Raw genomic sequence first — 15,773 nt, forward strand, 5'->3', positions numbered from 1 at the left:
AAGGGACTGTATGGTAGGAGACCCCGGAAGACCCCACTTACCCTGAGACATAAAAAAGCCAGGCTGGAGTTTGCCAAAACTTACCTGAAAAAGCCTAAAACGTTTTGGAAGAATGTTCTCTGGTCAGATGAGACAAAACTAGGAATTAGTCATACCGGTAATGGTATTTCCAGGAGTCCATCATGACAGCACCACAGGAGGTTGCTCTTCATATCCTTGATAGGGACAGGAACACAGAAGAGGTTAAATAGCCCCTCCCAACCTCCACCCCTCAGTGATTTTACAAAGTACCACATCAGGATGGATACAACACAATTTTATTGAACTTCCTCTCTACATGTTCGTATCACATATTAGACAAGAGTTCAAGGGGGGGCAAATAATGGGTGCTGTCATGATGGACTCCTGGAAATACCATTACCGGTATGACTAATTCCTAGTTTCCAGGTCGTCCACATGACAGCACCACAGGAGAAATACCAAATAACTCCTATTAGTGCGGGATTACAGCTTGGAGGACTTTTCTCCCAAAGCTAGTCTGCTGCTTTGAGAGAACGTCCAGCTTGTAGTGCTTGCAAAAGGTATTTGAGCTAGACCAAGTTGCCGCCCGGCAAATTTGATCCATGGATGCACCCGCACTCTCTGCCCATGAAGCAGATACTGCTCTCAGTGAGTGGGCCTTTAGGTGATCTGGAGGAGATTCACCGGCTGAAATATACGCAGCGCAAATGGTAGATTTGATCCATCTAGCCAGAGTCGCTTTTGAGGCTTTTTTGCCTCTATTTTTCCCAGACATCTGGATAAAGAGATTTGAGTCAATTCTCCAGCTGTCTGTAAGTTTTAGATACTGCAATACTGTTCTCCTAACATCCAGGGAATGAAGAGAACGTTCTTTTTCGTTATTGTAGTTCTGGCAGAACGTAGGCAAAACTATTTCCTGGTTTCTGTGAAAGTCCGTCACAACTTTTGGAAGAAATGAAGGATCCAACTTTAAAACGATGCAATCTTCCTGTATCTTTAAGTATGGATCTGTTATGGACAGGGCTTGAATTTCGCCTATTCGCCTTGCTGTCGTTATTGCGACGAGGAAAACAGTCTTGAATGTCACAGATTTTAGGTCTGCCTGATCAAGTGGCTCGTACGGAGCTTTCCGTAGCTCATTTAGCACCAAAGTGAGGTTCCATGAGGGTACTGAGCTTCGTATTGTTGGTTTAAGACGTTGTGTAGCTTTGATGAATCTCATTATCCAGGGATGATTCGCTAGTGGATAGTCATAAAAGGCAGTTAAAGCTGAGATTTGTACCTTTAGCGTACTAGGTCTCAAGCCCATATCAAAACCTGTTTGGAGAAAATTTAGTATTTGAGGAATATCTGGTTGAGATAACTGACTCAGACAGTCCTTTTGATCTCAAGATCTCCCTTTCAAGATCCATGCTGAGAGTTGTAGCATCTTTAGATTTTGATGGACCAATGGTCCCTGTATTAGAAGATCCCGTCTCAGTGGTAGTAACACTGGGTCCTCCACCGCCATCCACTTCAGCAGAGGAAACCAGCTCCTCTTGGGCCAATATGGCACTATTAGGATCACTACCGCTAGACTTTCCTGGATTTTCCTCAGAACTCTTGGAATTGGGGCTAGTGGCGGGAACGCGTATGCGAGTTCCATGTCCCAATGTTGAGCCAATGCATCTATGCCAGTTGGATTGTCTCTTGGATTTAGCGAAAAGAATTCTTTCGTTTTTGTATTGCTCCTTGAGGCGAATAAATCTATTTGTGGGGTGCCCCACTGTTGGATTAACTGAGTAAAGATTTCTTCGTTTAGAGACCATTCTGACGGCTGTACCTTCTCTCTGCTGAGAAAGTCCGCTATTTGGTTCTGTGAACCTTTTAGGTGTACTGCCGTGATGGACTTTACGGTATTTTCCGCCCAGGAGAATATTTCTTCTGCTAGTGCCTGAAGTGGACGGTGCCTTGGTCCTCCTTGATGTAGGAGAAAAGCTACCGTGGTCGAGTTGTCTGAGAAGACTCGGATGTGGTGTCCCTGAAGCTCGTGTTGGCACCTTTTTAGTGCTTCCCAGACCGCTCTGAGTTCCTTGTAGTTGGAGGAACTGTCGCGTATCAATGGTGGCCATGTCCCCTGAAGGTATCGACCTTCTATGTGGGCTCCCCAGCCCCTTGAGCTTGCATCGGTGGTTATATTTATGCATGGAGATATTTTCCATGGTTTTCCTCTTTTGAGGTTTTTTATGTTGATCCACCATGAGAGGGACTGCTTTACCCTGCTGGGTAACCACATCCTGTTGTCTAGTGAATCTTTTCTTCCGTTCCATACCGAAAGAACTTCCTTTTGAAGCGTTCTGGAGTGAAACTGGCTCCACTGTACACTGGGAATGCATGAGGTCATGAGACCTAGAATCCTCATTGCTTTCCTGATGGAGATGTATTTCCGTTTTTTTATTGATTGAAGTTCTTTTTTTTTTATTGACCGTTGTTTTTGGTCTGGCAGGAAGGAGTATTCTAGTTCGGAATTTAGTAGCACCCCTAGAAATATCTTCTGCGTCTCTGGTTCGAGACTCGATTTTTTTGTATTTATTACCCACCCCAGACGTTTCAGGAGTGACGTGGTAATTCCTAAGGATTCTTCCATCTGTTGGGATGAATCTGCGATCAGCAACAGATCGTCCAGATATGGTGCGATGAGAACTTCCTTCTCTCTTAAGTAGGCAATGACCTCCGTCATGAGCTTCGTAAATATCCTTGGGGCAGAGGAGAGACCAAATGGTAGGCACTGAAACTGGAAATGAAGTATTTTCTTGTGGTTTCTTATTGCGAACCTGAGGAATTTTTGATCTGAGGGATGGATGGGAACATGATAGTAAGCATGTTTGAGATCTAGCGTGCACAATACAGAGTTCTTTTTTATTAGCGGTGTAATTGATTTGAGAGATTCCATCTTGAAGCGTTTGTACGCCACCCATTTGTTTAATGGTTTTAAGTTTATTATTGTTCGGTAATCTCCGTTTGGTTTTCTTATGGAGAACAGACTGGAGTAATGCCCCTGAAAATGTTGATGATGGGGTACCGGTATTATGACGTTTAATTCTAAGAGTTCCTGTATGTCTGTTATCAGCCTTTGATGTACTGCCGATGACTCTGTCTGTGTTACGCAGAATCTCTTGGGGGGTAGATGAGTAAACTCTATCCTGTAACCTTGTGCCACTGTCTGTAGAATCCACTGATTCTGAGTTATGTTCTGCCATCCTTCTTGGAAGTATTGTAGTCTCCCTCCTATATTGTTGGCGTCATTGTTTGCTGGGTCCTGTTGATTGGTCTCGAAAGGAACCTCTTCCTCTGCCTCCTTTAGGGTAGCTCCACCTACCGGACTTCCCCTTGCCTCTGTAGTCCTGTCTTGGGTGGGAGCGAGTTTTTCGGAAGAATTGCGGTTTCTTTGGCTTCTCCTCAGGGAAACCTTTCTTCTTATCAGATGCTTTTTCAAGTAGCTCGTCAAGGACTGGACCAAAGACGTGAGAACCTGAGAATGGAATCGAACACAGCTTGTTCTTGGATTGGGTATCTCCCGTCCACGATCTCAGCCATAAGGCCCTTCTTGCTGCGTTTGATAGTGCATTATTCCGGGCAGCAAAGCGTACGGATTCCGCTGAAGCATCTGCCATGAAATCAGTCGCCATCTTTAAAACTGAAAAGGATTTAAGGATTTCTTCCCTTGGAGTTCTATTTTTAATATGACTCTCCAGCTCGTCCACCCAAAGACTCATGGACCTTGCTACAGAGGTAGCCGCTATATTCGTCTTCATAATGGCGGCTGATGATTCCCAGGCTTTCTTAAGAAGATCTTCTGACCTCTTATCCATTGGGTCTTTTAACCCTGACGAGTCCTCAAAGGGAATAGCCGTTTTCCTTGTGACTTTGGCCACAGGAATGTCGATCTTTGGAACCGACTCCCAGACTTTAGTCTCTTCTGGGTCAAAGGGAAGACGGTATTTGAAGTCTCTCGGGACTACTAATTTTTTCCCCACATCTTCCCACTCTTCCATTATCATTGCAGTTATGTGATTGTTGACCGGGAAAACTCTATTCCTGCGAGTTCTCAGGCCCCCAAACATCTCGTCTTGAACTGAAAGGCTCAGACGAGTCTTCTATTTTCATAGTGCTTCTTACTGCTTTTAGCAGTAGATCCGTATTTTCGGATGAGAACAAGTATTTCTTCCGTTCTTCCGGAAGCACAGTTAATGTATTGTCCTCTTCGTCTGAGCCCGGATCGGAATAACCTGAGACCTCTCCTTCCTCGGAACTCACATCCATATCCCATGTAGGCCTTTTAGGCCGCGGAGATTGGGGTGGCACCATAGTAGACACTGTAGCTTGGACTTCGTCTCTAATCATAGATTTAATATTATCTAACAGCGAAGCCTGCTCGTCTTTGAGAAGTTTAGCGATGCATTTTTCGCATAATTTCTTGTTATAGCCCTCTGGGAGTTTGGTGGTGCACAGTGGGCATCTAATAGTCCTTTTTTTAGTAGTTGACCTCTCGGGAATGTCCTTATCCTGAAATGTAAAGGAGATCCCTGTAGGTACAGAACTAACTTTTTGGAATGCATCCCGTACCACATACTACTCACATGGTCCGTGTGCAGCTCTAAGGATTGGACGTCTGGGCGAGTAGCACCTTCCATGTTACTGGGTCAAGTGTGCTGTCAGATGTCAGTCATTAAGTAGCAATCTTACCCGGCTTCAAGACATCTGATTCGTCCTCCTTCCGAGCTCAGCTGCTGGCCTCCACGGTGATTTCAGGTTCCCAGCTGTACTGCGCATGCGTCATCTGGAACACATGCAGACCAGCCTGGGACCTGGAAACCGGCGCATAATCTCAGCCATTGCGCTCTGATCTCCCCCTGCAGCTCCCAGGCGCCCCGGAAACAACCGGCGCCGCCGACCCCCGGAATCCGGCCACGCCCCCCGGAAGTTGTCACCCCCGGCTGGAGCGCCGGACCGGAAGTTAGGGGAGCGATGCCAGCACCGGCCGCACGTGGAGCCTGAGGGAGCGCCGGACACCGCCGCCGCAGCCGCTGCCTCAGCGCCCCCTTTGATGAGGGGATGAGGCAGCGCATGGGAGCAGACAGCTCGACCTAGTCGCAGAGGGACCTCCAGCGGTATCGTGCGACTTCAGGAGTCGCCAGACTCTCACGGCCAGAGCCCCCTCCAGGAGGATGGACCGCACTCCGGAGCTCCTGCTCCAAGACCTGACCTCGGATCAGGTAAAGAGAAAACCTAATCTTCTGGGGAACTCTCTCCTGCGTCTGTCCCTGATAGGGACAGGAAATACACTGAGGGGTGGAGGTTGGGAGGGGCTATTTAACCTCTTCTGTGTTCCTGTCCCTATCAAGGATATGAAGAGCAACCTCCTGTGGTGCTGTCATGTGGACGACCTGGAAAGTAGAGCTTTTTGGGCAAAGGCATCAACATAGAGTTTACAGGAGAAAAAAAAAGGCATTCAAAGAAACGAACACGGTCCCTACAGTCAAACATGGCGGAGGTTCCCTGATGTTTTGGGGTTGCTTTGCTGCCTCTGGCACTGGACTGCTTGACCGTGTGCATGGCATTATGAAGTCTGAAGACTACCAACAAATTTTGCAGCATAATGTAGGGCCCAGTGTGAGAAAGCTGGGTCTCCCTCAGAGGTCATGGGTCTTCCAGCAGGACAATGACCCAAAACACTTCAAAAAGCACTAGAAAATGGTTTGAGAGAAAGCACTGGAGACTTCTAAGGTGGCCGGCAATGAGTCCAGACCTGAATCCCATAGAACACCTGTGGAGAGATCTAAAAATGGCAGTTTGGAGAAGGCACCCTTCAAATATCAGGGACCTGGAGCAGTTTGCCAAAGAAGAATGGTCTAAAATTCCAGCAGAGCATTGTAAGAAACTCATTGATGGTTACCGGAAGCGGTTGGTCGCAGTTATTTTGGCTAAAGGTTGTGCAACCAAGTATTAGGCCGAGGGTGCCAATACTTTTGTCTGGCCCATTTTTGGAGTTGTGTGTGAAATGATCAATGTTTTGCTTCATTCTCTTTTGTGTTTTTTCATTTAAGACAAATTAAATGAGGATAATAAAACCAAATAATTTGTGTTTGCAATCATTTTCAGGAAGAAACTGAGTATTATCTGACAGAATTGCAGGGGTGTCAATACTTTTGGCCATGACACTATATTGTGTGGCCTGTATTAACGCATCAGGTATTCTACAATATGTATGTATGTTTGTATATAGCAGCCACATAGTATATAGCACAGGCCACATCGTATTTATCTGCTATATACTACATGGCCTGTGCTATATACTAGGGGTTGCTATATACATACATATTCTAGCATACCAGATGCCTTAGAATCGGGCCACCATCGTGTGTGTGTGTGTGTGTGTGCGCGTGTGTGTGTGTGCGTGTGTGTGCGTGTGTGATATATATATATATATATATACACATCATATTTGAAAAAAATATATATCACTATTACAAAACAAGAGCAAGTCTTCCGGTTTTCACACTGGCCCCCATTCCAGTGCCATACAGATCACTTTTCAGTAGTCTCATTTTCATCACAGACAGTATTATAATGACCGCTAACACAGGACTCCCCCATTCACAATGTTACAGCTCACATTCTCCCCCTCCCTTCATCACGACCTCTGCCCAGAGCATGCCTAGAAAATACTACTATACAAGTCAGTGAATCAGTTGCCTTTGTCCATGTGGCTGCTGAAAATGATCTGAACAGAACAGGAAATATGAGCCTACTATTCGGTTTAAGGGCTGATGTGAAAGTTGCAAGACATTTTTTTGTTTATTAGTTCTAGCAATGAGCGAGCATGCTCGTTTGCGAATAGATTATCTTCAGCGTACGAATATTAGAGTCCCTGCGGCTGCATAACTCGCGGCAGATCGACAGCCCTGAGACATGCAGCCGCGGGGACTAACGTAGTATTCAAGCACGCTGAAGATAATTAGCACACGAGCATGCCAATCATCACCAGTTATTAAATATATCACTTAAATGGACATTTTCCATAACCTATTCACTTCAAGCATTGTTATTAGTAAAACACATGAAATGTTACACTTGTGCTAAACTATTAATAAAGTTACCACATCAAAGTAAATTCAGGTAAACATTTAAAATTTATTAAACTTTTTTGGTCAAAATAATTGAACAAATATATACAATCCTGTTGTATAGGCCTATTTGCGTTCTTTTAATGTATGTGGTCAAATTTTATGGCCAGAAAAAGAAAAAAAAAATTCCATAATTTTGCATTTGGAAATGGTGACAACCAATATACAAGATTTTAACCCCCCCTCCCCCCCATCAAATCATACCTTAAAGGATTTTTTTTTTTTTTTTTAAACGAATTTCAGGCTTTAGTGACGAGTGTCACTATTGACAATAATTAGGTATGAGGTACATATTTTGTTCTTGCATATTACCATAACCGACCACTGATTCTATTACAAGGACTGCAGGTCAAACCCATCATCATGGAGGCACAAAATCATCGAAGTTGGTACCAGTCCATGTTTCCTAAAGCTAAACTGTATTTAGGACTCAGTTTTAGGAAACAGAAATGAGAGTTAAGCATTTTCCTAATCAAACCCATTTGTTCATTGAGGCTACCTTTTGATGTTTTAAGAAATAAAAGGAAGAGAGAAGAAAAAAAAAGTTTGGCATTTGCAAATTTAAAAAAAAACAAACAAAAAACATTGAGTCGAAGTGCAATGACAGAAAAAAAACGACATGAAAAATATATATAAAAAAACCTAGAAAAATATATAAATCATAAAATAATGCACATTAGGTATGATTAGTCAATTATGGTCACGTTATAACCGTTCTGCATAATACTGTGCAAAAATCCCCATATTTCTCATTTATCGGGGCCAAAGTTCACAGGCATAACCATAATGTTGTCTACAGAAAGTTATTTTTTTTTTAAATGATAAATAAAAAAGGTCTTCCATCTAAATTTGATGCAGAAAAAACAAATTCCCCAAATATTCTTTTATAGCCAGTGTACGACTGAACTTTCCATCATACTTGGAATACAATGCATCATGCAAAAATAAATAAAAACCTTGAAAAATTGTACTGCACCAATAAGTGCAATGGTCTAGCAGTGATGATGGAGCGTGCAAAGAATTAAAAAATAAAATGAAAAGACTGAATACGCAAGATCAAATTTAAAAACACTTTACCTTGTCATTTTATTAAGTGGTTACCACAATGAAATGTGGTTGTTAATACAGTAAATAAACATGGGAGGGGAAAAATAAAAATTGAAATCCAAAAAACGGTTTACACTTAAGCCCAGTTTGTATGTGCCAAAATGTAAAATTATCTTAGAGAGGCCAGTAGAGATGAGTGAATGTATTCGCATGACCTCAGTCCAGCATCCAGGTCAGTATATCGTTACTGCCGTATGGGATCCCTGCAAACCGCCTCGTGGCATGCCCAGCTCCTCTTCAGATTAGCCAGTCTGGTGCTACGTCATATCGCACCCATGACTTAAAAGTGGGCCTAAGAAGCAGCGCTGGGATTCCGGAAGGTAAGGAGGTTTGCAGGACATCAGCCTGGTAGCCACTGGACCAGGGTCATGCGAATCGATTTGCTCAAAGCTAAAGGCCAGAGAAGGAATGTTGCAGGCATTTACATAATGCATCGTGTTTTTAGGACATCCAATTAATGCGAAGCAGATAAAAAAAAAAAAAATTGTGGAAAAGAAAATCTGATTTCCCTGCGGTTACGGTTTTGGTCTGTGAAATGGAAGTAAGGCTACAAATGACACGTTGAGCACCAGCCTCAGTCAGATAAGCTCATACCAGGTATGCATTTTGGGATTTGGATGTAGGGCCCTCTCTTCCACACCATTGATAACAGTGTGCTGGCATGAAATAAAATCCAGGTCAGCTTTCTAGTTATTTTTTTTCTCTTTTTTGTGTTTTATTTTCGACAGAGGGAAGTGCATCCGCATTCTTTACCGGAAGGACAGTGAAGTCCAATGTCTTACTAGGTTTAACTATGCAAGAACAAGACTTTGTCCTCGGGAAAAAAAAAAAAAATTGAAAAGAAAAAAAAACAAAAAACAAAAACAAAAAAAGAAAATGCCATCTTTAATTAACTTTGTCCTGAAATATATACAAATTATTGGTGGCAGCAACAGCGATAATATTCTCTTTTGGGTGCCATGCAGTATGTAGAATCTTTTTGTTGAAATCTAGGCTGTCGACGTTGATCTCGTCTTTCTTCCTCTTACCGCCGGTACAGACTTTTCTTGGCTTTAAAATGGCACGTGGTTTGCTGCTCTCCCTCGATGCTTCCAAGGTGATATCCCGGCGTGTGTTTCTGTCAAACATTCTGAAGAAGTTGTTGTAAGAGCCAGTCATAATCGCGCTGGGGAGGAATAAAAAACAAACAAATCATTACTTACGAGAAATCACCCAAGCTCAATTTAGGCCGGGGCAGCAAAGACTTTGCAGAACGAGATTTATTTTAGGCTGGAGGTCAGCATCCTGCGTCAACAACCTGGATCAATCAAGTGACTTACCGGTAGCCGGGTTTTCCAGAACCCATGAGAGCACCTGTATAGTCAGATGTGCTGTGTCATGGGTGAAGGGAAAACACCAAGGTTACTTACCGGTAGCCGGTTTTACCAGAACCATGACCGCACACCTGAATATGCAGGTCATGGGTGACGGGAAAATTTTTAATTCTATAGAATATGCTGGAAGTTGTAGTTTAACAGTAGGGAGGGCCACAGGTTGTGGACAAATTTGCGGACATTCAGACTAGAATAATAAATTACTGAATATTAATTCTCCTACTCATTGCAGTGTCAATAATTCACAGCACATAAAAAAAGCACATAGATGCTATCTTAATGTGGTCTGTTTTTCACGGACTGGATGATCGGGAGCATGGGTTAAGTTTTTTTTCTTCCCATTTGAGAAAAATGGAAGACAAGATAACTGCCAAAAATTGAAAAATAAAATAAAAAACATCACGCTTGGTATCATTGCATTTAGAAATGTCTGATTAAGATATAAAATATATTAATCCGATTAGTAAACTAAGTAATGAGAAAAAAAAAAAAAGTCAAAAACTGTAGAATTTTTTGGCAGCTGCAGCATTGCCTCTTATTGCAATCTAAGCATCGTATCTACCCCAATAAAAAAAAAAAAAACAAAAAAAAACAAAAACAAGGAGTCAGCTCAGAGCACAAAATAAGCCCTCACCCAGCCCAGCCCCAGATCAGGTCAGTTTTACCATATAGTGAACATGGTAAATAAGGCTACGTTCAGATTAGCGTTGCGCGCCGCTGCGTCGGCGACGCAACGCACGAAAAAACGCGTGCGTCGTTTTTTTGACGAAATCGGACGCAAGAAAAATGCAACTTGTTGCATTTTCTTGCGTCCGACGCTAGCGTAAAAAACGACGCACGTGTCGGAAAACGCAACAAGAAAAACGCATGCGTCCCCCATGTTAAACATAGGGGCGCATGACGCGTGCGTCGCCGCTGCGTTTCCCGACGCAGCGTCGGGAAACGCTAATCTGAACGTAGCCTTAACTGCCCAAAAAACAAGTGTGTGTGGAATTGCAGTTTTTCAGTCCATGGTGTCATTCAAAAGTACAACTCGGCCCGCAAAAGACAACAAGCCCTCGTACGTCTATATTGACAAAAAAAAAAAAAAAAAAATTTATGGCTCTTGGAAAAAGGGGAGGAAAAAAACAAAAGTGCAACAAAACAAAAATTGCACGGTCATGAAGGAGTGTACAATGCCCTCAAACTGCTGCAACGTATTACATGTCTCTTCAGACTTGTAGTGGACAGAAACAACCTACAGAAGTATGACAATGGTGGCATTTATGGAGCCACTTATGCCACTTTTTTTTTTTACACTACAAAAGTGGCACATTATTGTGAACAAGCAACAAATGGAAAAGTTTAAGCTGGAGAGCAATGAAAAAAGTTCGGCAAATCTGCCTCTGACCATACACAAAGGGCAAAACAAAAAAACAACTTTGCAAGTAGTCATCAAAATCATTTTTTATAGAAAATGTGCATTAACTAACCTGTCTGATCCATTCCAGCAGCATTCAAACTTGTCAAAGATGCAGTCATTTTCATACAGGGAGCAAAGCTTGCTTCGAAGATATTCATGAACCTGAGGGGGAGGGTTGGTAAAGATTAGCATGCATGAGTATACAACGTCTACTAAAGGAGCTGTCCACTTGTTTATATTTAGAAATGATTAACTATATACAAAGGGGTCAGAGTTTCCGCATGGGGACAGCGTTTCCGGCTTCTGCATGAAAAAGGAAAGTAAAACAAGTTGGCACACGATGCGTGTGAAAAGGATTAGCTTACTACTTACTAATTTCAATAAGCCATCCCACTTCTGTCTATGGATCAGCTCAGACAGAAAAGGGGGCTGGCTTAGCCGATGAAATGAGCAGTCAGTCCCCTTCTCGCACAGATCCAAGGAAGAGCTGAAAGGATCCACTTTCCTGTTTCAAGCAGAAGCCGAAAGTGGAGCTACGGGGTGGCAACGAAGTGTGATCAAAATATTCTTTTGCTTATTGCCAAATATATATATTTACATTTTATCCATTCTAGGCTATGTACACACGTTCAGGATTTTTCGCGTTTTTTTCAGCCGTTTACCGCAGAAAAAACGCTTAAAAAATGTATATATAAGCATCCCATCATTTTTAATGCATTCTGCATCGCGGTAAAAAACGCAGCATGTTCATTAATTTTGCAGATTTTTCACGTTTTTGCCGCTATTTAATGCATTGGGAAGCTCCTGAAAAAAACCGCGAAAAAAAAAAGCATGCGGAATTCTTGCAGAAAATGACCGGTTTTGTTCAGGAAATTTATGCTAGAAATCCGGACGTGTGCACATAGCCTTAAGGAAAAAGATGGGGGGGGGGTATTTAAAGTGCGGTGAAATAGCATGAAAAATTTTTTTATTTTTTTTTATATTTTTTTTAGGAATTTTATACTGTGTTTACTATATGGTAAAACAGACCTGGTAATATAATTCCTCAGGTCAATACAAGTACGCTGATGCCAAACACTTTTTTTCATTTAGATTGTGAAAAATAAATAAATAAATGTTTTTGCAGCCAGTTTCTGAAACGTTTTCATTTTTCCTTATCTGGGACTGGGTGAGGCATTTTTTTTTTTGCACCCCGAGCTGACATTTTTATTGATCCCATTTTGGGGTAGATACGATGTTTTGATTGCCTGCTGTTGCAATGTTGTGGTGGCCAAAGAACCATAATTCTGGCGTTTTGATTTTTTTTCAATTATGCCGTTTACTGAACAAATTAAATTTATTTATATTTTGATAGATCAGTATTTTTAATGGTGTCATTTCTCCGCCTCATTGGCGGACCGTTGGCACAAAAAACGTTACATGTAACATTTTTTTGTGCGTCGTGTCCAACATTTCCGACCGCACATGCTCGGTCGGAACTCCGCCCCCTCATCCCCAGACATTACAATGGGGCAGTGGATGCGTTGAAAAACTGCATCCGCTGCCCCCGTTGTTCATTTTTTTCACAACGTGCGTCGGCCCGACGCATTGCGACGGGCCCGTACCGACGTTAAGTGTGAAAGTAGCCTAAGTGATACAAAGAAAGTGATCTCCTCCCCTGCAGTATACACCCTCCTGCTGGCTCTCAGCTAACCAGTTCTTGCTTAGGCTACGTTCAGACTAGCGTTGTGCTAGTGTGCGTCGGGCGACGCAGCGGCGACGCACGCGTCATGCGCCCCTATGTTTAACATGGGGGACGCATGCGTTTTTGTTTGTTGCGTTTTGCGACGCATGCGTCTTTTTTGCCACAAGCGTCGGACCAAGAAAACGCAACAAGTTGCATTTTTCTTGCGTCCGATTTTCGGCAAAAAACGACGCACGCGTCGCAAAACGCAGCGTTTTTGCGTGCGTTTTGCCGCGTTTTTTGCATGCGTTGCGTCGCCGACGCACAACGCTAGTCTGAACGTAGCCTAAGTGTCCGTAGGAGGCACACGGACGGGTCTGCTATTCAGACCCAAAACTTTATTTTTACCCATTTTTGATTTTACTCTCTACAACGAAGGGGCGATGGATCCTTTCAAGGTTCCGATCTCCCCGAACCATCAACAGGCGAGCACGGAGAGTGTCGCCTCCCCGTATCCTCTCCTGCGACGTGCCACGCCTGGGCTGATTCTTAGGGGTGATGGGTCCCTTCAAGGGCACCGATCTCCCCGCACCATCAACAGACGAGCACAGGGACTGTCGCCTCCACGTACCCTCTTCTGCAGCCAGGCCTAATGCCGGACAACTGGCCCTGTCCACCTGGGAGATGAACTCCGTGGATGTACAGAGGCCCCTCTCTATAGCGTCCGAGCGGCCACCACTGTCCCACCACTGTGAAAGCGGATGGCACAAGGAGGCGGACGGTTCCTCTCCACCTCCCTAACAAAGGGATGGTGGATTGAGGTTTATCCCTGCACCGTCCACGCTGCAATACCTAGCCTGCAGCAGAATAGAGTGCGTGCACTTTCCTCGGCACTGAAACCCAGTCACCGATGGTGAGTGGATCCAATCAGCGGTGGGCCTCTGCAGCAGGATATTCACATGATGACAGGCAGCCTCAGCCATGGCTTCCCTGTGGGCCACCTCCCTGAGGTAACGCTCCGGCCAGCTGCAAAAATTTAGCCCACGGCTTCGGCCGATGCGTACGCCGCATACCGGAAACTGCGCCCACACTATGGTGCGCTAAGGCAGCTCCACCCACCTTTTCTGGCGCTTCTCGCCTGGCATGGGAGCACTCAATTTTAGTCGGCCATTACAACGCCATTCACTTCTACCGCTGGTATCGCTCCCACCGGCTGCAGAAATTTAGGCCCCAGTTTGGGCCTATTCTTGGAAGTCTCGAGGTTCCGCCCACATTGTGTATGTGGATCCGCCCCTGAATTGGCGCTTCTCGCTCTCTACGAGATTTTTATCACCTCTAACTCCCGGTGGCCATCTTGGTCCACCCGGCCGGCTCACACAGGGGCGACTTTTTTTTTTTTTTTTTTGCATTAAAGGGGCACAACGACACTGCAACATCAGTACCCAGGTAAGGAAGTACCTAACCAGTATGCCCTGGTCTTAAAGGCACATGACCAGTATGCCCTGGTCTAAAAGGCACATGATCAATCCGATGCCCGTTACCCTAAATGAGCACAGGAGCCCTCCACCGCTGATCCCAGGGTATCTAGTTCCCCTCAGTGGACTTAGTCACTGACCACAATCCATGGTTTCTCTGACCAAGAGATTGAATCCCTCCGTGAACCCTCTGTGGCTCGGAGTGCTCACAGGACCGACATATATGGTCCCTCTCATACATGGGAGCCGTCGGCTAGCAGGGGCAGCAAGTATTCTAGAAACTTACAGGCGCCTAGAAAACGGAAGTTTTCATTTCCTGATCCCTCACCAACGATTTGCTGAGAACAAGGCTCTGAATATGGATCGGATATTGCCTTGGATCTGGACTTGCCAGAGCTTCAGAAAAGGATGAACTCGCCTATTTATATCAACCAATCCCTGTACATTGACGAGGAATCTGGTTCTGCTCTAGACTACGCAGTGTCCCTCATAAGGAGACTAAACTCCCTCGTAGAGCATTTGCCATTCAGTCCGGATAAGCGATTCACTGGACAGAAGCCTCTACGTGGGATGCCATACCTGGTCTGATTTTTAATGGCGATGGGTCCTTTAAAGGGCTCCGATCTCCCCACACCGTCAACAGACGAGCACATGGAGTGTCGCCTCCATGTATCCTCTTCTGCATCCAAGCCTAACGCCAGACAACCTGCCCTATCCACCTGGGGACCTGAACTCTGTGGATGTACAGAGGCACCCTTTTTGGCGTCCGAGCACCCCCCTCTGCATCACCACTATTTAGCAGATGATGCAAGAAGGCAGACGATCCCGCTCCACTTCCCTGTTAAGAGGATGGTGGACCAAGGGTTCCTAATTTTTAACTCTGCACTGTCAAAAGAGAGCGGTGATGGCAAGAGACGGCTTTTTCCTGAACTGCTGGATGCAGCCCCGCATTCTGCCACTTGGCAGACTAACCGGGTAGAATCTCTTGTGGTATACCTACCAGTATCCCTGCCCGATGTATCAATTAAAAATACCACGGACTGTCAAGATAGCAAATCTGGTTTGTTTCGTCTTGCGGCTTCAGGTTCAGCGCTCTACCCTTCCTTAGCCGCTGCATGGGTTGCTAGAGCAATTGTCTCCTGGTCGGAGACCTTAACTACTTTGATTCACACCAGTAACCTTTTCCCAAAGACAGTACAGCTGACCAAATCTTCTGAGCGGAAGTCTAACAAGGGATCGTATGTTTCCTACAGACCAACCAGAAGAGGAAGGGTTGTCCAGAACAGTCTAGATCTAAGGGATCTTGGTTCCAAAAAGGGGAAGGAAAAGTAAGACCAATCCTGGACCTCAAACTTCTAACAACCTTTGACAAGGTCCTCCTTTTTCGGATGGAGTTCCTCCGCTCAGCCATTACTTCAACGGAAAAAGGTGGAGTTTCTGGCATCCATCGTCATTCGGGATGCTTACCCTCATCTCTATTTTTCCCCCCTCTTCAAAAGTTGCTTTGCTTTTTCATCCGTAAACAGCATTTTCAAGTCACGACCTTGCCCTTTGGCCTTGCTACCG

The 15,773-nt window shown here is 44.4% G+C and overlaps 1 protein-coding gene across 1 annotated transcript in view; it reads right to left on the reverse strand.

Moving 5' to 3' along the window:
• Positions 1-7,174: 7,174 nt before the first annotated feature.
• Positions 7,175-15,773, reverse strand: part of PPP2R2D (protein phosphatase 2 regulatory subunit Bdelta) — a 44,399-nt gene continuing 35,800 nt past the window's right edge. The window contains exons 9-10 of the mRNA XM_069753901.1: positions 11,140-11,231; positions 7,175-9,459 (exon numbers count right to left, since the gene is read on the reverse strand). Of these exons, the coding sequence (XP_069610002.1) occupies positions 9,180-9,459; positions 11,140-11,231 (372 nt within the window). The 3' untranslated portion in view covers positions 7,175-9,179. The remainder of the gene's footprint in view (positions 9,460-11,139; positions 11,232-15,773) is intronic.

This window comes from Ranitomeya imitator, chromosome 2, assembly GCF_032444005.1.
Source record: "Ranitomeya imitator isolate aRanImi1 chromosome 2, aRanImi1.pri, whole genome shotgun sequence".
In the NCBI taxonomy this organism is placed as follows: domain Eukaryota; kingdom Metazoa; phylum Chordata; class Amphibia; order Anura; family Dendrobatidae; genus Ranitomeya; species Ranitomeya imitator.